The 26089-nt window shown below is 38.9% G+C and overlaps 2 protein-coding genes across 2 annotated transcripts in view; both read left to right on the top strand.

Moving 5' to 3' along the window:
• On the top strand, positions 1–9639 carry RpL12 (ribosomal protein L12). The gene is made up of 4 exons (XM_045760081.2): positions 1–162; positions 4235–4489; positions 6866–6984; positions 9398–9639. Exons 1-4 carry the CDS (start codon positions 126–128, stop codon positions 9482–9484), a joined length of 498 nt encoding a protein of 165 aa, XP_045616037.1. The 5' UTR covers positions 1–125; the 3' UTR covers positions 9485–9639.
• Positions 9640–23388: 13749 nt separating this feature from the next.
• The window catches only part of LOC123768862 (glutamate-gated chloride channel), a 183858-nt gene continuing 181157 nt past the window's right edge, over positions 23389–26089 (top strand). Inside the window, exon 1 of the mRNA XM_045759679.2 lies at positions 23389–23756. The gene's annotated coding sequence lies outside the window, so the exon portion shown is untranslated. The remainder of the gene's footprint in view (positions 23757–26089) is intronic.

Raw genomic sequence — 26089 nt, 5'->3', positions numbered from 1 at the left:
GGCCGCCCTTTACACTCGTGTCTGCCATAGCCGACGGGTGCAACTCGTGTGGTCGTTCTCAGCTGAGTTCATCCACCACCTGTCTGTGTGGCCGCCGTCCGCTCACCCGCTAGTAACACTCCGCAATGCCTGCCAAATTCGATCCCTCGGAGATCAAGACCGGTAAACTTGAGATTCTTGTGTTATTATACGATACATGACGGCGTCTGCCCGCCTGCCGCACAAGGTAAGGTAGCAGCGTGTGTGTGTGTGTGTGTCTGGTGGGGGTGTGGGGCCAGCCTCCTCCTCTTCCTCCTTGGCTCTTGACCCGCTCCTCCAGCTAGGCCTCTCCCGAAATATATTATTTAATTAAATTTATAATAAAATATTGTAGGCTGGGAGGAGTCTGTAAACATTGTTCTTTAGTGGGTCGTTGTACACATCTTGTAAGTCATTTGGTTTAGGTGTTGTACGTGTTTTAATATGTCCTATTACCATTTATTTTTAAGTATTGGGGACGTTATTTACTATGATGTTTTAAGGTTTTGTTCTTAATTGTTAGACAATTTGCATGTTTGGTGTAGCCTAGGCCACAGGGAGGACAGCTGGTGCACAAGCGTTTTGTATATTAAATCTTGTTGGATTAGGGTTTGTAGTATTGAAATATCGCCAGAGGCAAACTGATTGGATCTGTGATGTACTGTGCCTCCTGCTAATATAACAAAAATACTTTTGTTTGGCTAGATTCACTTAAAAATGCTGTGCAGAAGTACTTCTGGGAAGCTCTGTATGTACATTTTGCATTGCTTCTACTTTTTGGGTTGTTTTACTTGTTTTTTTGGAAAACCGGATAGTCATTTTCCCATGACATGGCGATCAGGTAGGCTTGTACTTGTAGATCTTAAGTTTTGTAAAGTCAATTAACCAGGGAGCTATTAATTAATAAAGGTCATTTCATTACATTATATGCTTGACTTCAGTCTCCCTTGGTTGGTATCTTGATAATTTCTTACTACAGTATTTTTAATGTGAGCTAAAAGTAATTATTCTATATCATAGTTTAACTAGTCAGTGTATTATATACTAAATTATTTAATATAAGAACTTTTTAAATTATTTTAAGAGAAGGCTTTTTAAAATACTCCATCTATAATATGTAGATGGGGTACGTAGGGGGCCAAGAATATGTGAATCCTTATGGTCGCTGAGTAGGTGCTTAACTAGCTTACTTGGCATTACCCAGGGGTTCTACAAACTATATTTATATATAAAGAATTATATTTCCCAATTAACTTTCAAATTGTTACCAAGAAATAAAATTTGGGTGAAAAACTTTTTTCAAAAAAAAGTTTTTCTTCAAATATTAAAATGCATGGATTGATGTGCTAAATCTTGTATGGTAAGCAATTATTATACAGGTATTCTAAGAACAGTTTTTGTTATACTGCATATACAGTATATATACAGAGGAACCTCGGGTGATGAGCCGCCACATTTACAAGCATTTCAGGTAACAAGCGAGCCACTTGCAGAGTATTTCTCAATTGATGAGCTTCTGCTCTATTAGAGATCCATGTGGTGCTTCCTAGTGTTCCTGCTGTTTTGCAAGCATTTTACGTGACGAGCTCAGTGCAGGAACGGATTAAATTTAACCAAGGTTCCTCTGTATATATATAACTACTTAATCAATATTTTTATTCACCATTGTGAACCACTTAGTATTTCTGGTGAGTAATCTTATAGCCAGTTATCAATGAGTTCATCCTAGTCCCTATTTTGTGCACTGTCATAATATACATTGAATGTAATAAATTTGAATTTTATATATTTTGACTGGTGGTTTTTTAAAAGTGAAATGCTCGTTTCGCTATCTAGTATTAGTCATAGATCGTGTAGAGTAATGGTACACAGATTTTTGTCACAGTTAAATATTACATTTGAACAATTTTAAGTTTTTACCATTATTTCACTATACTGTATACACATTTTATAACTTCATTATGTGCACCATAATATACCACAAAGCTGGTTTGTTGGACCCAAACAGAGCATAGTATCACTATGCTATTCAGCTGACACTGCCACCTGACTCGCCATAATGCCTCCTATATAATAAGCTTATTGCTAACTAGGCACAATGCTGCTGTCGTCAGAACCCTAGTCACTAAATTTTGAATATAAATCATGTTGCACGCATTTATTTTCTAAAGGAGCACAAGGTTGTTTCAGGATGCATAGATGCTCCAAGCAATGGGAGTGTGCTGTGGCAGTTTGCATCATGCTGTGAACATCATAAGCCATGTGTTCACTGATTGGAACATGCTGGTCTTTATTACAGTATCATAGTTTTATATTTCGTCGTTAGTTATGCTGAGCAGTGGTGCCGATACCTTATGTTGTACCATATGGTACATATAGTGGTATGGCATACCTCCATATGGTGGTATGGTGAGATACCATGTGCAACACATGGTATCTCACTCAGTATTAAGCTGTTTGCATCCAAGAATGTTGTCCACAATTTTGTTCGAAATGGGACTTGTTTACTGGAGGCCTGAGAAAGCCAATGTGAGCACCATGTACCTGCACGAGTTTTAAATCTTGTGGTACCCTAATACAGTCCCACTCATGATGCACAGTTTGTGGATAATTAACCTCCATGGCCCCAGCAATAGTGCATAGTGGATGAGTTAAAATATATTGTCCTGATTTTTGCTTGTCCTCAGAATGGCAAACGCTTGGCCCAAAAATGAACCCATTCTTAGAATCAGACCAGGAATAGTGATTATTCTCTTGCCATATAATGTGAAAGTATCTAATATGAAACCTTTAGATTAAATATGGCAAGTTTTCCATTATTCTGTTCATATTTCTTAAATCGGTATTATATTTTAAATACAGTGGTACCTTCGTTTGATTGTAATCCATTCAGAGACTCATCATCAACCAAAAATTTGTCAACCAAAACCAATTTTCCCATATGAAATAATGTAAATTGAATTAATCCGTTCCACAACCCAAAAAATATTAACATATATTTTATACCGAATAACTTGATTTGTACAATACAGTACATATCTTGCCTTGATTGAGGACTTTGTTGGTGTATGGAGGAGAGGTGTGATGTATACTGAGAAAGAAAAAAAAAAAGGCAAACGATGAAATGCTTCAAAAAAGAACTATAGTGCGGCCGTGGTCGTCACTACTAAAACAGTGCGCCTCGCCCCCCCAGCACCACGTGCTCCTTCGACCCATACGTGTACAGACATTGTCTTCCAAGTAAATCGTAGTTTCACCAATTAAAATTTTAAGATGAATTTGACGTATACCAAAAAATTTGTACTCAAGGGCAGTCGTCAACCAAGGTTCTACTTGGTTTAAGTATAAGGGATTCTGGCATAACTTGCCAAGTTAGTAGTTATTAGTGCCATTGAAGGCTCTATACATATGCTAATGCATATACTTGGCTGGAAAAAGTAATGCATAAATATTTATGTACTAATACCCAAGAAGAAAACTTGCACTTTTGTTTATTTTTGTTTACATTTTCTTTGTTACCATATTTAATCATTCACCAACGAAGACCTATGAAACGACTTAACTCTGAACAATTGTCTAGTGTGCACATATATAATCTCTGGACAATGATCCATCAGAATTAAATGACTGAAATTTGGTAGAAACGTGTAGCTGCTCATGTACTGCCGTGTAGGCATTCTATACCCTGTAAATTAAAGGCCACCTTTATGGAAATTTTCATCACTTAGTTTATTAGTTGTACATTTTTTTTTCAGTGGTTAGAAGTACATATTGTAATGTAGCCTCCCCTTAGAGACCTTAAAGAATAGCTTTAAAATTTATATTTTTTTAAATGTTGAGGAACATGAACTTCTTTACTTGTGCAATATTCACTTTAAATAATTTGCTATGGAAAAAGACATTCTTATTCAAGAAATTTGCATCTTGTATAGTGAAAAACATTAGTTTTAAATTCTAGTTTAAAACTAGTTACTATTATGGTAACGCAACATTGGAATGAGTTAAACAAAAATTATATTGATAGATGGAGGTATGTTGCTCGCTGAAAACAGTGAATGTAGCACTGGCTTTAACAAGCAAGTTATTAGACAGGTTAATTTTCTATTCACTAACACTATTGTGAATATTATAATGAAAGCTTGGATTATCTTTAAAATTTAACTTTCATACATTTAAGTAACGTTACTGAAATATTGACTTTGGCCTCATCTTGCAGTATGTCTGCGGTGTGTTGGAGGAGAGATGGCTGCTACGTCTTCTCTTGCTCCAAAGATCGGTCCCTTGGGTCTGTCCCCAAAGAAAGTTGGTGATGATATCATGAAAGCCACTGGGGACTGGAAGGGTCTGAAGGTGACTGTGAAGCTCATCATCCAGAATCGTCAGGCTCGGGTTGAGGTTGTCCCTTCTGCTGCCTCTCTTGTAATAAAGGCCCTCAAGGAGCCCCCACGTGACCGAAAGAAAGTAAAGCACAGTAAGTGAATATTTAGTTAGCTATTTTGGCAATTGTATTCGTTTGTTTTATATTCCTGATTAGCATGTAAAGTCCTGCCCAAACTTGTATGCGGCATGCTGCATGTTGACTCATTTTCATTTTTTCTGAAGGTAGTATAGCACTTTCTCCATGACAATGTGAGCCATTTGAGTTACTGCAAAGTTCTGAAAGTTACAGCATTTTCCCAAGTTAAGAGGAGTGATAATTTGGATGCTAAAGATTCTACGGCAACTTTAGTACTGTACTTTCAGAAACACTTTGCATGTTATAAAAAGCTGAAAAACTATGTTAGTGTATTAAATACCAAATTTTGTTTATGTAACTTACATCCTTTCTCAAGGTACTGTGTACAGTTGTAGTCTTCTCCATTGCATACCACAGTTCTTATATTTTATTTGCAATCTTTCCTTTTGTTTCTACTATTCCTCCACAAACTGCCCATGCACTTTGCCTATTATTCCTCATAGGTCTGAATCTTTTAAATGCTTATCCTACTAAGGTTGTCTAAGGCTTTTTAAACTACTCCATCTATAATATGTGGATGGGGTATGTAGGGGGCCGAGAATATAAGGATCCTTATGGTCGCCGAGTAGGTGCTTGACTAACTTACTTGGCATTACCCAGGGATTCTACAAAAAATTTATTTTGCACTTAAATCATAGTTATTGCTTAGGTGTGTATTTTCAGACATATTTGTGTGAACTCTCATCTTATACTAGTATACATTAAGTATCCCAATATACATTCTTGTATACTTGCTATACTCATTACATTATGTACAATTTACGTTGTTGAACCTATAAATATGATTTTTACTGTACATCATTGAGCATTCATACATTATTGTAAATGTCAGCAGTACCACTTATTTTTTTTAGAGCTCTTGTTCTTGGTAATCATGGGTTTGTCACTTCCCTTACTACTGTTGTCATGATTATACAAGTTTTTATAAATTACAATGATCTATTTGAATGATTCTCTGGGGGGAGCCCCAGACCCTTGTACTGGCGATTCACACCCCAGTTCCCGACTGATGGGATCGTGCAGTCGTGTAGCTCCAACTACAGTCTTCTGTGCTTGGTTCAGTACTGCTCTTATGGTGGCGTGCGAGTTGGGAGTAATTTCTCAAGTACTCGGGCTGCATGTGCTTAGGGTTTGCTTCCCTGAGTGCCCTAAGTACTTCCCCTTGGGGCTTGGAGTTCCCTTATAGAAGTCACCTTGGGTCTACCTCTGTTGGCCTTATGGCATTTGGCCACCCAAAGTGTATGGGGGGTGGGGGTTCTGCCCTTGGTTTGCCTTTGGGCAAGTGGTAGTTATTGCTCTGGTGGGGCACAGGGTACTGCATAGCTAGTTTTTACCAAGGCCGTCTTTGTTCTCTTTGGGTACGTTGTCCTCTTGCGAGGTTCTTTTCTTTTTATTTCGCCTGGTGGGGGGGGGGGGTTCTGCCTTGTTCTCCCTCCCCCTTATCTTAGGGTCATTTGTGTAGCGGTGCCCCTGCTTTGCCTCGTGAGTGGACATGTCCTGTGAGTTCAGCTTTTAGCAGTTTGCTTGGTAGTTTTGGGTACCAGTTAGCAATACCCTGCCTGGGATAACCCTTAGCCGACCCAATCTAGGGGCTCTCAGAAACCCCGCTGGACACTCTTGTCCACTGAGAATCCCTGCATCCCCTCTCACGTTGTGCGAGCTCGAGGGTTGCTTGTCTCCTTGTCTCAGGGTGACGCTCCTTGTTTTTGCCTGTCATGCTGTCTATTGGGTCGGTGACACATTCGACCCCGAGTCCTGCAAGCTTTGTTGCTTGTTTGTGGCTCCAATCACCCAATTGACATTCTTCGGGTGCAGGCTGCTCGTTCATGGCATTACATTCAATGCTGGGCTACACTTAAATATTTGTTTAAAGTCATTTAATTATCTTTGGACCAAAAAAATATCTATGCTGACCAAAACCCACAATGGAAAGTGTGGGTACGACGTTTCTCAATCGACTGAGAATGGTCCAGGACGGACTGAAACGCCATTGTCCCTTCACTTTCTAGTGTGCGGTTTGGTCAACATATTTCAGTCACGTTATTGTGATTCCTCATCTGCAAATATCTATGCTGTTATTTTTCTAAATTTGGAGAATGATTTTTGGCAAAAAAATAAAGGAAATTGGAACATGAATCGGTTTGTCATTTTTATTTTCATGTTGAAAATAAGTTACAGTATATCATTTCAAACTACAGTATTGAGAACCTTTTTAAATAATATTTTACTACAGAACTTTAGAAATACAGAGTATAGAAAGTTATATGCATTAAATATCAAGTAAATCAAGTTTATATACATCATTATTATATAATTTTCTTATTTCCATAGTTAAGCACAATGGTAACCTGACAATGGACCAGATGTTGGAAATTGCCCGCACCATGCGACCACGTTCACAGGCCAAGGCACTGTGCGGTACACTGAAGGAGGTATTGGGAACTGCACAGGTAAATATCCTTCTGGTTTTTAATACTGGCAATTTGGAATTTATTTTATTGGGGGCAGCAGATAAAATCTACCATGAGTTAATTTAGGTATTGTTTGATGTTGCAATATATTGGTTAATTTATAGATGTCTGCAAAACTTGGTTTTCCAATTGTCCGTCGTCACTACATGTCGCTGAATAATTTAGTTTTGCTTGCATCGGTATCAATATGTATGTTGTCTGCATTGACAAGCATTAGGGTTTGGCTATTCTCTTGAGGTTGAGTAGTGGTAATTGGGATCCTTTTAGATTTTGGCTACATTGGGTGGGAAAGTCTTTATCATTAGTGTTTATAAGGCTTTTTCAAATGCTCCATCTATAATATGTAGATGGGGTATGTAGGGGGCCAAGAATATGTGCATCCTAATGGTCGCTGAGTAGGTGCTTTATTAGCTTACTTGGCATTACCCAGGGATTCTACAAACTAATATAATATATATATAATATAATATGGATTTTATTTCCCAGTTACTGTACCTTTCAAATTGTTACAAAGAAATAAAATTGTGGTGGAAAAACTGGTTCTTCAAATATTAAAATGCATGTATTGATGTTAAATTTTTATATAGTGAACATTTTTCTCTCCTGTGGTTTCTCTGATTTAAGAAATGGACTAGTAAGTGAAAACTATATGGAAGAGGCTTACCTTTCCAGCAGACTTTCGTAATTAATATACGTACACACCTTTGCAACATTGTAGATTACATGGTCAAATGTTATATTCCCAAGTTCACCTATAAGTATTGCAAAATTCTTGTCTTTTGTACCATCATGACTTAGTGTCAAATTGATTTTTTAATTACTAAAAAGCTGAGATGGGATCTCTTGGCAGTTTGTACAATTTCACAACATATTTTGGAGGCAATGTCTTTGATTATGGTTAAAATGAAAAAAAGTAACAAAGTAAGGCTTTAGTTATGTTGATTGTGGTAAGTTGGCTGGAAGTTGACTGTCTGTATAATTAATGACGTTTTATGACCACAGAGGTGAGATATGGAGGATGGCTGCAAGTAGACAAAAAAATTGAATGTCATTGACTTCACTGAACAGTATCTGATCTGTACTATACTGATGTCAGCAGTACTGATCTGACTATATGGTATTGAAGCATTATTGAATTTTTTTTTAACGTCTTTATTGGCACACCATCCAGAACACATTTTTGCTAACCGGCAAGGCATAATTTTCCTATTGAACTGTCCATTGTATAAGTGCCAGTAACGTGCATTTCATGAATAGTAATAAATGTGTAGCAAGCAATGCTCATCCAGGCTGTCCTGAATGTTGTGTGACTATGGACCTACCAGAGCGGGTTGTATTGTACATGTTAATGTTGGCAGTCGACACCAAATTAATAAGTAAAAATCGAGAATCTAGTGTTCCAAATTTTTTTTTCAAAGGGCAGACAAATGGCTGCTGGTGCTAAACCCAAACACGAATATGGTCGTTGGCAAAAAGTGCTAATTAATCTAAACTTAATGGAAGGCACCCACTGGAGTTGAAGGAAAAATATAGTGGATAGAATTCTAGCACTTCTACTGGAAACAATCATACATTGCAAGCACAGTAAAAGCCTCTAGTATTTTTCAAAATAATTGTGACAAGCCTATCAGATCATTCTAGAAATGATTGGAATCTGCCCTATGTGAAGAAAAATACGGATGGAGTGAGGGAGCTTCATAACCTTAAGATATCTTTTATTATTATTTACTATTAAATAGAAAATAGAGGGGAAGTAAGTAGAAATGAGTCTTCTATTGTGTAAAATGGGAAAGGTCGTAATTGGAATAATTATAATGGTAATTATAATAAGTTATAATACTGATAATTATAATAATAATTATAATACTGATAATTATAATAATTATAATACTGATAATTATAATAATTATAATACTGATAATTATAATTAATTATAATACTGATAATTATAATAATTATAATTATACTGATAATTATAATTATACTGATAATTATAATAATTATACTGATAATTATAATAATTATACTGATAATTATAATAATTATACTGATAATAATTATACTGATAATAATTATACTGATAATTATAATAATTATACTGATAATAATTATACTGATAATAATTATACTGATAATAATTATACTGATAATTATAATAATTATACTGATAATTATAATAATTATAATTATTCCAGTATAGACAAGCTACCACTGCTACTATCATAATCATCACTACCATGTTACTAATTATTCCAGTCTGGGTGATACTACTATGGCTATTCAGTACTGGTATTCAAAATTAAATATGTAATTTGGTGATGTATTGTTGGAAGCATTTGCAGAAAGTACTTTAAAGAATGCGTTGATCATAATTAGTTTAATTATTTTTCAGAGTATTGGTTGCACCGTGGAAGGTCAGAACCCCCATGAAATCATTGAAGGTATTGACGATGGCAGCTTGGAGATTCCAGAAGAGTAGAAATTCTTCTTCAGCCACACCTTTTACCCATGGAAAGGCAGAGACCATGTCGGCAATGAAACCAACACTGCACATTCCCAAGCTATAGCATTCCATGTACAAGGACCAACTATTTTCTTTAATTTTCATCTGGTAATAAAGTGTGGAGATTAAAATTCTTTAAATATCCTTGCACTTTTTTTTTTTTTGAGATGTTGCCATACTTTGAATTGGGCAATACATAAGTTAATATTTCAATTTTATTAATGTAATAAATATCCAGTTTTTGTAGTGCTAATTAAGTAGTGTAACCCCCTCCCCCCATCCCACCGACTTTCCAACTATCTCTATTGATTAGTTTTAAGCAGTATGAAATTCATCTCTTGGAAATTAGGTAGCATGGCTCAGATCATTTTTTGTATGCTCATAGTGCAAGCAGTTTTACCACCAGTGAGTGTCGAATTGCACGATTGCACTTTTAAGATGGATAGTTGCTAGTGTGAATCAAAATAATCTGACTCCTGAAGTAAATGTTATGCTCAATCAGCTTCGGTTTTGAACTACACTTGTATTTTATAATACTGTTTTTCGATTAAATTCACTGGTTTTGAATGGTAATAAATGTTGGGTTTAATATTGAAAATCAACAGGAACATAAATCAATGTGGGAGAAAACGTCTTTAGTGCTATCGCTGGAGTATTGTACTGGGAAAGTCACGATTTATACAACCAATCTGTTAGGTGTTAATGTCTCATCGTGTGTGTGATGCCTTTGCCATTGTACGAATGTCTTGGTTAATCCTTTCCCTTACGCCTAACTTTAATCGCCAAAATTCCCCGAAAAAATACAGGTGCGATCTGAGGAAATGTTACTTTACCGTTATACGTGCTTAGTGTCCGGCTCAAATTCTTCAATAATGTGCATGTTTTCAGAGCTATGGTGGTTTGCAAGAGTTATTCACCAATGATTTAAGATTGTTACACAACAAAAAATTCCCAGCAGTACGGGCTGTGGTTATCTTGTAGTAGATTTAATTTATTTGAAGGCCTGCCATGCATTCCTTTAATATTACTTTTGAGAACTATTCTTCATTAGTCTTTTTAACCTCCGGGCAGTCAAATATGCCCGTGTACAATTTAGCATCACTTCTGTGGAAATTTATAAAAAATATGCTATATTATTAATGGCTTAGCAATTTTTGTTTTTAAAGGTTGTATACGAAGAGGTGACAGTAAATTTGACGAATTGAATCAAGGTTCAGGCTTCTGAACCTGTTCGTTCAATAGTGTTACTATTCTGCTCTATTTGTCATCCGGTACACTATCCCTCAAACAAAGATAACGTATTTGATGTAACTGCATGACCAATAAAAAAAAAGCTTAACACAAAGGAAATAGCTAGAAAACGAAGTCGGTCAGATTATAGTTCAGCACCGGGCTGTGGTGGATATGCGGGCCGCTCCAAGCAACAGCTTGATAGACCAAACTCACAAGTCAAGCCGGGCTTGGGGAGTAGAACTTTGAACCCCATCAAGCAGCTATGTTCGAAAAATATAGAATAAGCTTAAATCTTTGACATCAAAAATTGCCTCAGACCTGTTAAAACATCTTGTACAGCCCCCCAGTGCTGAGTGACGCAAGTGACTACTTTGTTTAACCCTAAAAGCTGCTCAAATCTCCACTTGTCGAAGCTAATTGGATAACCGAGAGTATCCTCTACCTAATACTGTTCCACTATAATATATGTGCCACTTTAACATTACTACCATGGACTGCCATCCACACCACCCCTCCTACCATGGGCTGCCATCCACACCACCCCTCCTACCATGGACTGCCATCCACACTACCCCTCCTACCATGGACTGCCATCCACACTACCCCTCCTACCATGGACTGCCATCCACACTACCCCTCCTACCATGGACTGCCATCCACACTACCCCTCCTACCATGGGCTGCCATCCACACTACCCCTCCTACCATGGGCTGCCATCCACACCACCCCTCCTACCATGGGCTGCCATCCACGCTGTCAGATGTTGACATTTTACCTCTCCTTGCTATGTCATTCACATCTGTCATATCCTGCCATCCTCTTCCGTATTGCTGGTGGGACAGCCATACTGAAACAGGCCACGTTTCGATTTCTGACAATAAATGGATGTATCCTTACAGAAAAAGGCGTAGAGTAATCCATGGAAATGGCCTGGAAATGGTTCACATAATCACTAGCAGAGGTCCACCAGTGTAGATCTGGTTCATTATCGTGGTATATTAGAGCAGGAGAACTAAGCAACTATTGACTTTGTGCTGTAATTATCATCAGGTTTAAACACACTAGGAAGCAGTGAGCCGTTTAAGTTAGTTAATTCTATAGTTGGGTTACGTATTGGGCACAAGATTAACTGGTATTTAGTGTAACAGCCCTGTGACTTGATGTCGGAACTAGGTAGGAATGTGAACACTAGAATAATAAAACACAAATGATCTGTCAAATATATTCAAGAAAGCTCTGTACCCTTTTCAAACATGTGAGCGAACAAACTCATTCAGTAGACTGGTAGAATTTAACCATTGTGTCCTCAAAATTGTAAACCAAAATATATACAAAAAGCACTTGTATATATTTAGAACCTCAAAGCAATTATATGTTTATAACCGCGAATATAAGAACAGCACAGACCATAAATACTTATGGCAGGTCGCTGGAGACAATGAATGACGTTCTATCTACTTACCTGTTGTTGGTTCCGGGAGTCAATATTCCCGCGGCCTGCTGATCAACCAGGCTGTTAGACGCCACTGCTGGCAGTCCTATCTTGAGATAATTTCGGGGTTTAGCGTCCCCGCGGCCCGGTCCTCTACCAAGCCTCCTTTTTGTTACCCCCAGGAAGCAGTGGTTAGAGAACTCGCCTGGTACTTCCTGGACTGACGTTCCAGATAGTTCAAACTAAGACAATATAGTTTTATTAAAAGACATTAAAAGTAAAAACGAGCTAACAACCTGCTCGCAGAAGACGTAATTTATGTATAAACAAAGGAGTCGAGGAGTGAACTGTTCAACTTGGGTGTCATTCTAGTGATTGAGTTGATTCCAAAGTGTTAAGGTCGAGTATAAAACAACTTGAGGTTAGTGTAGTGACGCCAGTGTAAGTGAGAGGGCGACTCGTGGCTTGACAGTGACGCCGGTTTAAGTGAGAGGGCAACTCTTGGTTTGACAGTGACGCCGGTTTAAGTGAGAGGGCAACCCTTGGTTTGACAGTGACGCCGGTTTAAGTGAGAGGGCAACTCTTGGTTTGATAGTGACGCCGGTTTAAGTGAGAGGGCAACTCTTGGTTTGACAGTGACGCCGGTTTAAGGGAGAGGGAGACTCGACGTGGCTTCAGGGATCACGTATTGTGGAGGACGCAACTTTCCCGAGGGACAAACATGTACGGTAAGTGATAGCCATATGTTCACAATAAGAAACAAACATATCCACGTGTGAGTGATCATTAAAAATTTGGAAATAATCTTATATTGACAGATTGCAACATCATATTATTTTTTTCCATTTGATAGCAAGTTCTATTCTCAAATAATGGGGTAGCAATGCAGCCCGTTTTCCTTTTCTAATTTGGAGAAATTTTAATTTTTGGATAGAAACGTTGTCAGTTTAAAACCACTTTTATCGTCAATTTGTAGATGATCCTTTTCATGTTTAATTGATGCAAATGTGGATATGTTTCTTATAGCTGAATTTTAAACATATGTATTATATCTACTTATAAAATTGAGTCTAATTTAGAAAACATATTTTCACTCTAATAATAGTGGTAAATATACATTTATTTATATCTCAAACTAACGTTCACGGGTTTAAGGTTTCAGCATTTCAAATCTTCGTAAATTACTTACGATAAATAAAATTTTAACTGAGCAAATTTTTACAGCTTTTTATTAAAGTTATTTGATGTTGAGATAAATTTTTTGCATATTTTTTTATCTAACGTTTTTATAAGGAAAATGTTATAGAATTGAAGAAATTCTTACTCATTGTTAAAATACTTATACATTAAATACATGTTATATCAAATTTCCTTACTTTGATATTGTTAGCTATAATTCGTAAACTTTGAAACTAATCCACAAATTAACTTTCAATTTGTATTTATCAATAATCGTGTTATTGCATGATATATAAAATACAAAGGTTCATTATTCCCATTGGCCTCAAATCTGTGGTTTACCGTTTTAAGTGTTTGTGCAGTAAAGTTCGATACCAACGGAATACCTCACGATAACTTAAAGAATCGTACCTAAGAACTTAAGAGGTATTTCTTACCGTACCGGTTTGTCCCTTAGGCAATTTCCTCGGCCCGTTCTCCCGAGCGTTCCCAACGTCACTGAACTGTTGTACTGCCACTACCAGAATACTCAGATTGTAAACTCTATGATAAACCTTTAATGCATTCACTAGAACACTATATTGATGAATGTGAAACCGTAAAGGACTTTAGACCTCCTGGCCTCTTGTACCACCAACTGTGTAACTATTTTATTGACTCAGGTGTTCTGGACGACATCCTAACAATTTACCCAAAATTTACTTGTCCATTTTAAAGAATGAAGAACAATTTTTATTTATATTACTTCTAAGCTGCATCACTTATGAACCCATCCCTGCCCTTGTGTGGTAGTGAACAATAGAAAGTTGTTTTCACATATCCATACATTAAAACATTGATTGTAACCATGATATATATGTGCTTCAGCCTACAATTTAGACCTATTGTCTTATGTATGACCCTCTGTCCTGCGTGACAGTGAATACCAGCATTACCCTCACTTTAATAAGACTATCAAAATCCTCAGATTAGGCAAAATTGTAATTAATTTTGTCAATAAAGATGTTAATAATAAAAAATAACTAAATTACCCAAAACTTAAAATTACCCGAGCACCCACGAACAGAAAACGGGACATCACTTCAATTTCGCAAACCGCTACCATTTTTAGTACATCAGTTTTTGACCGTACGGAAATTATACGTCAAAATGCGATGTATTATTTAGGAGAATTTTTTTTCACAATAGGTGATCATTGTAAAGCCAGGAGTCGCTCCTCTCACACCGGCGTTTCTATTATTTTAGACTAGAGCGTAACATTTTGGAACCAATTCAAATTGCTAGAATGAGACCCAAGTTGAGCAATCCAATCGTAGATTTTTGTTTTTTATTAACACGCTTAGGTATACACAGCAATGTGTTGCTCCTCTATTCTGAATGAAAGACTACACAGTGTAGATCAAAATCCAGCTACAACCTCATCTAACATCCCCACCTCACAGGACGGCCAGTCATACATGGAATCAGGAGAGAACATAAAATGTTAGCCTTCTATTAGCCTCCACTAGCAAAATCTGGGGTACAGCATAAGAATATCTTCCAATATTCCAGAGTGTAATTACGGAGCTCAAAGTACCTCATACCATTTGGTCTGAAATCGCCGATAAACAGGGCAATCACAGATATAGTGTTGGAGAGAATGTCCCAGCTCTTGTTCACATAGTTTACAATTGGAATGTTCACCATTGCGGCATTAATTACCTGCAGCCACCTGTCATCCTGTCCTCTATTCTTAGTTCTTGGTTACTTAGGTTTCACCCATTTGGCATAGTACCGTGTTACTTCATTAACAAGGTCCTTATATAGAGCATTTACATTGGTAAATGTAAATGACATGCCAATCGTTTATTTTTGCGCTTGAAGTGCATGTGTAGATTGTCAGGGATGTTAACTGTTGTCCTTTCATAATGTTGTGATTTAACATCTTTGATTGTGCTGAGTATGGCACGGTCATCGCTAATTAACTCTTGCACTAACGATCCGTGGACAGCACTCTCTGAGACAATGACCCATTACATAATCAAGCCTTCCACCCGAGAGATGGGTGACATTAGATGGGTTTAGATTAAAACAGTCATATTGTTTTCCCTGAGGTATTTTACAAACGCCCAACCATTTCTGTTTATTTTATCATCGCCTAACTTATTGTATTTCTTGCGTTAAAGTCACCCATTATGATGGTTTCAGAGTTGCTATTGATGGAAGGAAGAGATGTCTCAATCTGTCACATTTCACATATATGTTGCAGAGGAAGAAGGAGCCAGTCTCTGGATATCTAAAACTTTTAATGGGTGTCTTCACTCTTATGATTTTTAATATGTTTACAAACCAGACTACTTTTAACATGTCAGTATGCCAACATCTTGAGGTCCTGCGTTCGAAAAAGATACGTACCCTGGGAGTCTAGGTGGTGTCTTGTGTTAGATGTATATGGTTCTTGCAAGCAAACTACATCAACATTATTATTACCTACGATCATAAGAATATCAGCAAGTGTCTTGCGCACACTGCGCACATTTCAGGACAGGAATGTGAAGGTCCTTGTTATCGTGTTAGTCATCGTTAGTTAGCTGGGGCCTGACAGCTGAGTGGACAGCGCTTCGGATTCGTAGTCCTGAGCTTCCGGGTTCGATCACCGGTAGAGGCGGAAACGAATGGGCAAAGTTTCTTTCACCCCGATGCCCCTGTTACCTAGCAGTAAATAGGTACCTGGGAGTTAGACAGCTGCTTCCTGGGGATGTGTAACAAAAAGGAGGCCTTGTCGAGGACCGGGCCGCGGGGACGCTAAGCCTCGAAATCATCTCAAGATAACTTCAAGAAGAAGATCGTGGCCATTCTGCTTCCCAGTTCGATCTCTAATTTTAAAGTTTATCATATTAACGACTTGAAACAAGGTGATTAGTTCTTACTTCACTGTTTCATACTGTGTATCCTTCCAGACATCTTGCCACTCTCTGTCAGGGGTTTTATCCTGCAGTCGTAGGAAGTGTTAATGTTAATCATGGATGCATCACTGCAAGTCGCACTGCACAGTTGCTCGGCACCGAGTTGAGTGCAGCTCTCTAAGTCGGACGCCTCTTCACCTTTGCCGTGTTTATTAAAATTTAAACACGTGGCATCAGCTGGCCTAATGTCTGCATGAGGGCCAAACACATTTCCTACACTGGCACCGCTGGTGGTTTGATTCACTACTGTTACGGTATCGACACCATGGTCAGCGCCGTCTATGGGTCTGCACTCCAACTCCCCTAGTAGTGGGCGATATGTAAGCAACGATATCTGTTGGTGGTGGCGTGGTATTCGTGAATTTTCGGACTGGGGCAGTTTCCTGCCCCAATCCGAAGAGGAGGTCGATGTGGATGACCTCTGATGGGTGGCATCACGATCAGCACCATCTAGGTTGTGGCTACAAGTCACAATGTCAAGCCCCCGGTGAATGAGTGTTATCCCAGAGTCACCCAGTGTACTGTCTGTATAATTAATGACGTTTTATGACCACAGAGGTGAGATATGGAGGCAATGGCGTCGAGGAAGGCAGTTCACCTTGGGCAGTCCACGAACTCTTGACTTGATTCTGTGTGAAAACTTAGTGGCTGCTGTCGGAATACAGCAGTGTGTTAGCTGCTGCTGATGTACGCAGTGTTGCATGGTCTGGTGTACCCGAGATTGGCCTGTAAGAGTTAAGGAAGACAGTGATGTGTCTATTGTGAAGTGCTGCTAGCAAGCTGCTAGAGGCTTCTGCCAGGGTGTTCGCTACCCCTGTTTGTATGTTAATTTGAGACCCCTGTCAGCGTGTTGCTGAAGCCCTCTGTCAGCGAGTAGCTGGAGCCCTCTGCCAGCGAGTAGCTGGAGAGCGAAGGTGGGGTGTAGACACATCATGATACTGTGTGGGTTGACTGGCATGCAGAAGGTGAACTCACCAGTGTTTGCCAGTGGACAACGTACACTTGGAATGTGGGTTCACTGGGCTTGATGAACACTGTTATTGTGTTGTGCCCTGAGTGAAAGAGGCAGTTGTACATAAGTGTAGTAATAATCTATTTATATATTTAATGGTGAATGTGTGAATATATTGGTGAAGGGAATTGTCTTGCTTATCCCCCCCCCTTATTTATGCATTGCACTGCTGCTTGAAATGGCCAGTATCTTGAAAGCTTACTACCGACTTAGGGTCGGATATAGAAAAAGAGGTTAAACCATCAAGAACCCGGTTACTGGCCCATAGTGGCCGTAACAACTACACTGTGTGGTGGGGAAATTTCACCCATGTCTTGAGCTTGTCGTGTAAGATTTTTCTGAGCCAATCGGAAGATGACCAATTGAAAGGATCAACTGGAGGATTTTTTCAATATTTTCATTTTTCTAACTCATTTCCTGTACGGCAGCACTCAGGGGAGATGTGGTCGCGATGGTTTCCTCAGGCGCAGTGTCAGAGTCAGCTGATGCTTCAGTAGCAGGTTGGATTGAGCAGGAGGGACCAGTCCCAGCTGAGTTTGTGTCCAGTGGGTGTTTGCGTCGTCCCCGGCTGCATCCATTATGCCAGGCATTAACACCTTCCTTGCCGCATGTTGTGCATTTCATGGGAGGCCTGTTGGTCACCTCATTTTCTTCACTACTTGCGTGGTTCAGTTTCCGGGGACGACTTGTAAGGCTGTGGGGACCAGCACACAGCGGGCAGGCGTTTTCGTAGGGGCAGTGTAGTTTCACATGACCATAACGCTGGTAGTTGAAACACATTACTGTTTCGGGCATCCACCGGCGTACATGGCTAAGTGGGCCATATAAAAACGTAAAAGTCACTGGAGGGTTTTTCTGCTCCGTTCCATATGATGACAACCCTGTTCAGTTCCACTCTATTCTTGGTGATGCGCCGATCTTTATGCACTCCCGGAATGTCTTCAATGAAGGACAGAGGGAACGTGGTGGGGTAGTTTATGAATAAAAACTTGTACGTCTGGTTTCTGAAAGCACTGACATGGTCGGTGAAGCTGATGTTGCCCACCTTACTCTCAAGAAGGTCGTTTATTAGTCCTCCTTGGCTTCGCCCCACCAAAAATGTAAGATGACGTAATCCTTGAATGAACTACATCAATGGGGGGTGGGGGGGATGATTCGCTGCTTGCATAGGTGGAAGAGAGCACTTTGAGCCATGTAAATTTCTCGGTGTTTGTCGTTCCTGGTGGGAACGCTAGCCTCACATACTTATTTCTTAGGGCTATAGGACTCGGAGACCTTTCACCTGGGACACGAGACCTTCCCCAGGTGGGTTGTGGGGCGCCCCAAGGAGTCCTCCAGCGGATCTAGATCCCTTTTTCTGTGCACTTGTCTCTCTTAAATGCTTCCTTTATTTATGCTTCGCTTTTTTTTTGCTTTGTATAGGTTCCCGTCATTTCCTGGTTGTTCGGGGACAAAGCGGGGATAGTTCACTCCAGAAAGGAGCGAGGAAGCATCATTATGATCCAAGAAGTCATCTTCTTGCACGCGGCCAAGCAAGTCGCCTGGCAGCGGAGAGGACCTGCATGCTCACCGACTCCTTCCGAGAGGTTGACATGTCTTCAAATACTGTACCTGATTTTTTACCTGATTTACCCCGAGGGCCGCTAACCCTAGTGACCTCGACGAGGACAGGAAACCGGCGGCTTGTCGAAGATTCGCCCCCCCCCTCTCCATTTGCCTCGATGACCTTTTCCAGGTATATTTTGAAATTTCCAGGTATATTTTATATAAAACATAAATACATAAACAAAAGTAATAAATACAAAACAAAAGTAATTTGAAAATACATTAACAAAAGTCGAATCTTTGCGCTTCTCAACTTTAGAAGCAGTTTTTTTATTATATTATTTTCTACCACAGACGTGGCCACACATTTACAATGCTAATCAGCATATAAACATTTTCTTCTGTCCTCCGTGGACAGAGTTAGAGATGTGTTAAACATATAGTTCAGGGGTTAATTAAACAATCAACCACAGAAGGTGATTCGGTGCACTTACACTGTCAGCGTTCTTAATATCTGGTGGTATAGAGGCGGGTGCCAGGACGAAACCAGAGGCACTGTACTCAACACGTTCTCAAGCATAACAAAAGTTTTAACACTACTTTCCACCTGTAAACTGATGGCTTTCCGGCATTCTCTTTGGACACGAGCCGTCACTACCACTTGACGACACTCACTTTGCTGCCACTTGCTGAAGTTCTACAGCTTTAAGCGAAAAATAATTGTGAAGGAGACGAGGTGGGACATGATGGTGACGTTAACAAAGATTTCTCAATCATCGGTACCTTTGTTTATACCTTAATTTTATCATCAATGGTAGTAGAAGTGTATGAATTATACCATTCAGAAATACGGTATTTGAAGTGCATGTGTAAAATTTCATTGATTATTTTTCCTTTTAAAACTTTGCGGTTTAACATCATTTATGGTGCATGAACTGAGTGAGGATGACAACATGTCTTGATGCACAAATCAATAACTGACGCTCTCCCCACTAGCTGACGAGGCTGTCGTCTGTTAAGCTGATGACATTTGTATTGTTGCAAATAACCAAACTCGATTGCAAGTTTGACTTGATTCACTTGCTGCTAAAAGCATTCAGCGCGGTTTTATTGTATTTATAACAAAATCCAGGGTTCTTCATCCCCATAAAAGAACAGATGTCTGTCTCATTTTTAGTCAACAACCAAAACATTGAAACCTGCGGGTAGTACAAATACCTTTGAGTAGGTATCAACAATGACTTTATAAGCGACTTACATCATAGGTCTGACCTAGGGTCAGCCCTATGATGCACGTCAGATGCATGGTCGGCCTGGTCAGAGACCGGGCCGTGGGGACGTCGATCCCCCGAAATCAACGCAATGCAGGTTCAAGGAAAGGAATCACTGAAATCACTTTCTGGTAATGTTGGCATCAGTGTTAATATGCTTGACTATTTTACATGATGTTTATTAGATCCATATAGATTATCATGCCGTGCACTTAATTTCTCTACCTCTATTTTGAACAAACTATAAGTAATAGAAAATGAAGCCATGAGGGTGATCTTTGGTGCCCCAAGATGCACAAGAATCATCAACATGATGGAAGAAATCAAGCTTCTCACCATACTAGAGATAATCATACAAATCAGCACAACATTCTCCATTGACGTCATGAGAGACATCTCAAACATGGCTCAGACAAATTATAATGTTCCCTTAATACTCTAATGATTGGCGCTAATATACCAATTCATTCCTTTTTATGATAATTGGTTGAGTAAAAATTCCTACTAGTTCCACAATCTGAACTATATTTTAAGTATAATCTGTCACTGCAGGTATCCCTCGTTATCTGTACCCAACCATTCAAGTGTCATGCATACCCATCGCCAAGAATGGCAATGAGAAACTTGCTATTCAAAATGCTGTCATACCTGAAATAATTGTCTCGCTTGCAGGAAAGAAAACATTGATTATGACTTTGGACTATCTAATGCAATTATTAGAAACATACAGATTAAAGAAATTAATTCAGATTTAGAAGAACTAAGAAATGCCCAGAGACCTGAAAGCTGCAGTATTAAAAGTTATGACAAGTTTTGTAATAATAAGTATTTGTATGGTCAGCACAGTCAGGTCAGCACACCAGGCAATGTGATGTAGTCATTGCGAGAATTCGCCTTGGCTATAGACACATCTGGCAGGTTAGTGAGGCTGAGCCACTACCAGAATACTCAGATTGTAAACTCTGTGATAAAACTTTAATGCATTCACTAGAACACTATATTGTTGAATGTGAAACCGTAAAGGACTTTAGACCTCCTAGCCTCTTGTACCACCACCTGTGTAACTATTTTATTATCTTAGGTGTTCTGGACGACATCCTAACAATTTATCCAAAATTTGCTTGTCCATTTTAAAGAATGAAGAGCAATTTTTATTTATATTACTTCTAAGCTGCATCACTTATGAACCCATCCCTGCCCTTGTGTGGCAGGGCACGATAGAAAGTTGTTTTCACATATCGATACATTAAAACATTGATTGTAACTATGATATATATGTGCTTCAGCCAACAGTTTAGACCTTTTATCTTGTGTATGACCCTCTGTCCTGCGTGACAGTGAATACCAGCATTATCCTCACTTTAACAAGACTTAATCGAAATCCTCAGATTAGGCAAAATTGTAATTAATTTTGTCAATAAAGATGTTAATAATAATAATAATTCTATCACAAATCTGAAACCACGAGCATTTGCTCAGTCCAATCGTTAGCATAACGCACTGGAGCAGCATGTATAGGCTTTACAGCAATAATATTAGTACACAGACTAAGTGTCAGGCTAAACTGTAACTGTATTAGCTGCACTACTAGCAGTTTTTTAGCTACTAGCTAAAAACACTGGAGAAGACGTTATTTTCTATAATTCAAAATCTGCAGCTCTTCAAACATTGAAAACTTCTTTGGCAAGACAGGCAACAAAAATCTCATAGTAGAAATTATGAATAACTTTATGCACAGAATAAGGGGTTAGAATATCTTTTGTATGGATTTCATCTCGCATAAATATAACTCATCATGATGACAGACATACCAGCTAAATTAACATACAACAATGATGATGAACTACACCTAGGTATCCTCATTTCTGTTATTAACACAATATTGCTCTAAACATTCAGGTTTAGTTGGAAAGAAATCACACTCTCAAAGGCCCGATAGCACCCATGTAAAAAGTTAGGCTTCAGATCTAAACCAAACATATATGTATGGGCATCAAAAAACGTCCGCCAGACAGTGTGACTTAATGGTTGCCAGGATAAGGTTGGGCTGGCTACTGTTACCTGTGGTAGGATGCTACAAGGAACGAATCTGTATAATCCATGAATCTATGTAAACAAGGACGAATCCATGTATAAACTCTGTGAGCAAGAATTTGGTCATGCTCTTACATTCTACATTGAGTGTCCAGTCTTTAGACCTTCAGACCTTTCTGTAAGAAGTACCCGTAGCTTTGTAATTTTTTTTTCACTATCGTGTTCCAGAGGATATCCTAATACTGCAGCCATAGATCACATACTCCTGTATAACTAACAATCCTTCGAGATGATTTCCTAGCATTTCACAGCTAGCTCTTGACACACTATGTAACACCTCATATAGTCTAGGGTAACTGCCTATGTACCTAATTATAGTGATAACAAATTATACTTTAATTTAGTCTTCTATAAGTTGGTTGTTAGGACATTTCTGCTTTTAATATCTTTTGAAAAGGTTTTATTTTTCTTAGTCTTTTAATTAATATTGATTTTTATAAATCTATGAACCCTTTGATTTAGATTTGTAGATAATCATTTCACTGGATACTTTTTTTCTGTTATATGGAATATCTAACGGATGTGATGGAATATCCCCAGAAACTTTGGAAAATTTATGCAGACGAGTCTTCTTTTGTGCTACTGTTCCTGTCTTTCATTATACAAATATATGTCAGATATATACCGTTTCAATGTAATTTTAATGACTACTTTTTTAGGGGGATAGGACCCTATAGTGAAAAGGAAGATTCTGGTTTAGATGTAATATGAAAATAATGTTTTTTTTTTGGTGATGGTTTAGATAACTGCGTGGTCGGGTGTGAGCAGTTTGTAATGGCTGTTGTTAAAGATTCGTTACCTGGAATAAAAAGTTCCAAGTAGCACGGGCTATGGTGAGCCCGTAGTGCCTTTTGTAATGGCATTACTTGCCGCCAGCTCTGGCCGCTGTGATGAACACTCACCATCGATCTCCCAATCCCAGTAACCTACGCTTGCCAGACGCACGCCAACGTCAGAATCGAAATTTTCAACAGATTTGTATTCCGCGTTAGGTTGTGACTCTCCCAGAGGCTAGTTTCCCAAAACCTTTAAGTTGTGGTGCATAATGCTTTGGTAAATTGTGTGAAAAAGTGTGTTATAAATGCACGGACATCAGTTTTCAGTACGAGAACGTGGGTCGCCGAAGGTGAGACGCGCAGAGTCTCCAGCAGTTGGCTGGTGACGTTAACGGGCGACCAAGTTGGGGAGCAATAATCTTCCTTAACTTAAAAAAAAGTAATTGCGTTGTAACCAGTAAAACCTTCAACCAACATTCTCTAGTGTCAAAACTGACTCGTAAACTAAAGTGGTAAGGAAGAAACGAACGCATGTTTGGCGTGCGGGAGTGAGTTTGCGTGTGGCAGGGGCTGGCGAGACTCTACAGGTGGGGGTGGAAGCAACATGTGAGCGCTCCTGCACAAGGCTCCCCTAGCTATCTCCATCCACCCATCCTCGTCCTTCCAGGACAACAACATTCCCTCCCACACCTCGTCTCCTGTGGCCATCAGGCATCAACACTACCACAGGACGAAGGGAATCCGACGGCACAGTTCCCTGGTAATTTCCAAGACTACAGTTGCCTTATTTACTTCCTAAGCTACAGCTTCCCTCTTAATTCCCAAAGGTTACATAATTCCACATAAACTTCCTAGGCTACAGCTTCTCTGTTAACTTTCTAGGTTTGTTTTGAACAAGTTCGAATGGAAAGTTTTCTTGTATGAGCTAAGCCAAGGTTGGGAATCTGCGACGGGCCATTTCTGGGTCATATATTTAACCATAATAACGATGTAGTGAATTTTTTCAACGGCCAAATGATGAGTTGAAAGCTGTAACGTGTGTGTTAAAGCCATTAAAGCCTCTTGTGTGACATAATGTTCATATATACCTCTGCTGGAAATCTATGAGATAACTAAATTTCGAAGAAATACTTAGGCTGTGACTCTGAGAACGGTGGGTTAATCCAGTAGAGCATCAAGAAGTGTGCTCGAATGAGAACAAAAGACACAGGAGATATTAAGACAAGGACTAAATGAAACAAAACATTAGAATGCACACAAAGGGAAACCTAAAACTACTCAAAGTGGTAAAAGTGATTAAAAACTAGTACAGAAACCAAACTTCTCCAAAAAGACGACTTGTCAACCCACTCTTGAAGAAATACGTTGATTACACAATAAAAGCAGAGAATAGACTATGAATAGTGAGAAATAACGTGTAGCTGTATGTAAAGAAATCAACTGCACAGAGAATATATATTGCTTAACTGCACAGGAGAAAAGACAAAGCCTTTAATTTATACTTCGGATGAAGGAGATAGTTTAAATTGATCACAGCTAAAACTGAAGCAAAAAGTGAAACTGCACTCATAGACCGACAAAAGATGGACTCCATATGGAGGAGTGTGCTGACAGATTAAGGTAATTAAACTGCCCGCAAAGCACGCTATCTGAAATGAACCTTGAGAAATAATGAGATTATATTTGCGCTCGTAAGATAATGAATATGTGCGCATTATAAATAAAGAGCAACAAAAAACTGCCGGCATTTGATGCGTAGTAAAATAACCATGGCCAGAAATTTAGTAAACTTCTTGAGTATTTTATATTTCATATGTGCAACACAGTAGAGTCGAACCCTTGTATTTACACACATATGCTAGGTCGCCTCTGGTGGATGCATGCGCTTAAATGGTCAGGGAAAGTCCTTCGTTGATACAATGGGACTAAAATAGGCACTTTTATTTTCCCATTGTTAAGCAGAAGGTTGATGTCAGCGGTGTAAGAACAGTGAGTGATTTTGGATACCACACTTAGCTTTTATGATGACCAAACCACACGCCAGAAGACGAAGAAACGACGACGTTTCTGTCCGTTCAGGACCATTATCAAGTCAGACCACTGGAACATTATCTAACACAGTGCACAGTTACAAACCCATTAAGATTTAAACTTAGATTCAACAGAGCAGAAGAAGTTGTTAAACACATATGACAAAATCTTACTGAAGTGACCATACAGGTCATAAATACTCACACTTCGCTCAAGTAAAACAGAAACAAGCAACACTTAGTGGGCCAGCCAGAGGCTTAGGGCCCGCGCTGGAATATCCCTGCAAAAAAAAGAAGTTAGGTTTGATCTTATTAGCAACATAAAAACAAAACCGTTTCCGGTTTGTCCAAATTCAATAGTACGAAATTCTGCTTTCTAATTGTCTATTACGTCAATATATGTACGATGGTCCACATCGTTACTCTATCTATCTAAGTATTATCTAAGCAGGAGGATGGGCTGCAATTGCAACACCATGCCCAGTATTCGAACCAAAGTTATCCTATTAAAGAAGCGAGTGTGTTTACCACTGAACCATGTCGTATGTATCCTTTATCTGAATATGATGAAATATTAAAATTACCTGTTATTTGTTGCCCAAACCGTTTTTTTTTATTAAGCTTAGGTATACACAGCAATGTGCTGCTACCCTATTCTGCATGAAAGATTACACAGTGTAGATAAAAAACCAACTACAAGCTCGTACAACATCCTCACCTCACAGGACAGCCAGTCATACATGAAATCAGGAGAGAACGTGAAATGTAAGACTGATCTATTAGCCTCCACTAGCAAAATCTGTGCATGCGCAAGAATATCTTCCAATATTCCTGAGTGTATGAAGTAATTACAGAGCTCTAAGTACATCATGCCATTTGGTCTGAAATCACTGGGAACAGGGCAATCACAGATATAGTGTTGGAGAGAATGTCCCAGCTCTTGTTAACATAGTTTACAATTGGAATGTTCACCATTGCGGGAAGTCATTACCTGCAGCCACCTACCATAGATAGCGATATCCCAGCCTAATTCTGGCTATTACAGTATCACACTGTCTAGTGG

Source organism: Procambarus clarkii, chromosome 1 (genome assembly GCF_040958095.1).
Source record: "Procambarus clarkii isolate CNS0578487 chromosome 1, FALCON_Pclarkii_2.0, whole genome shotgun sequence".
In the NCBI taxonomy this organism is placed as follows: Eukaryota; Metazoa; Arthropoda; class Malacostraca; order Decapoda; family Cambaridae; genus Procambarus; species Procambarus clarkii.
This window is presented reverse-complemented; position numbering and strand designations above follow the sequence as displayed.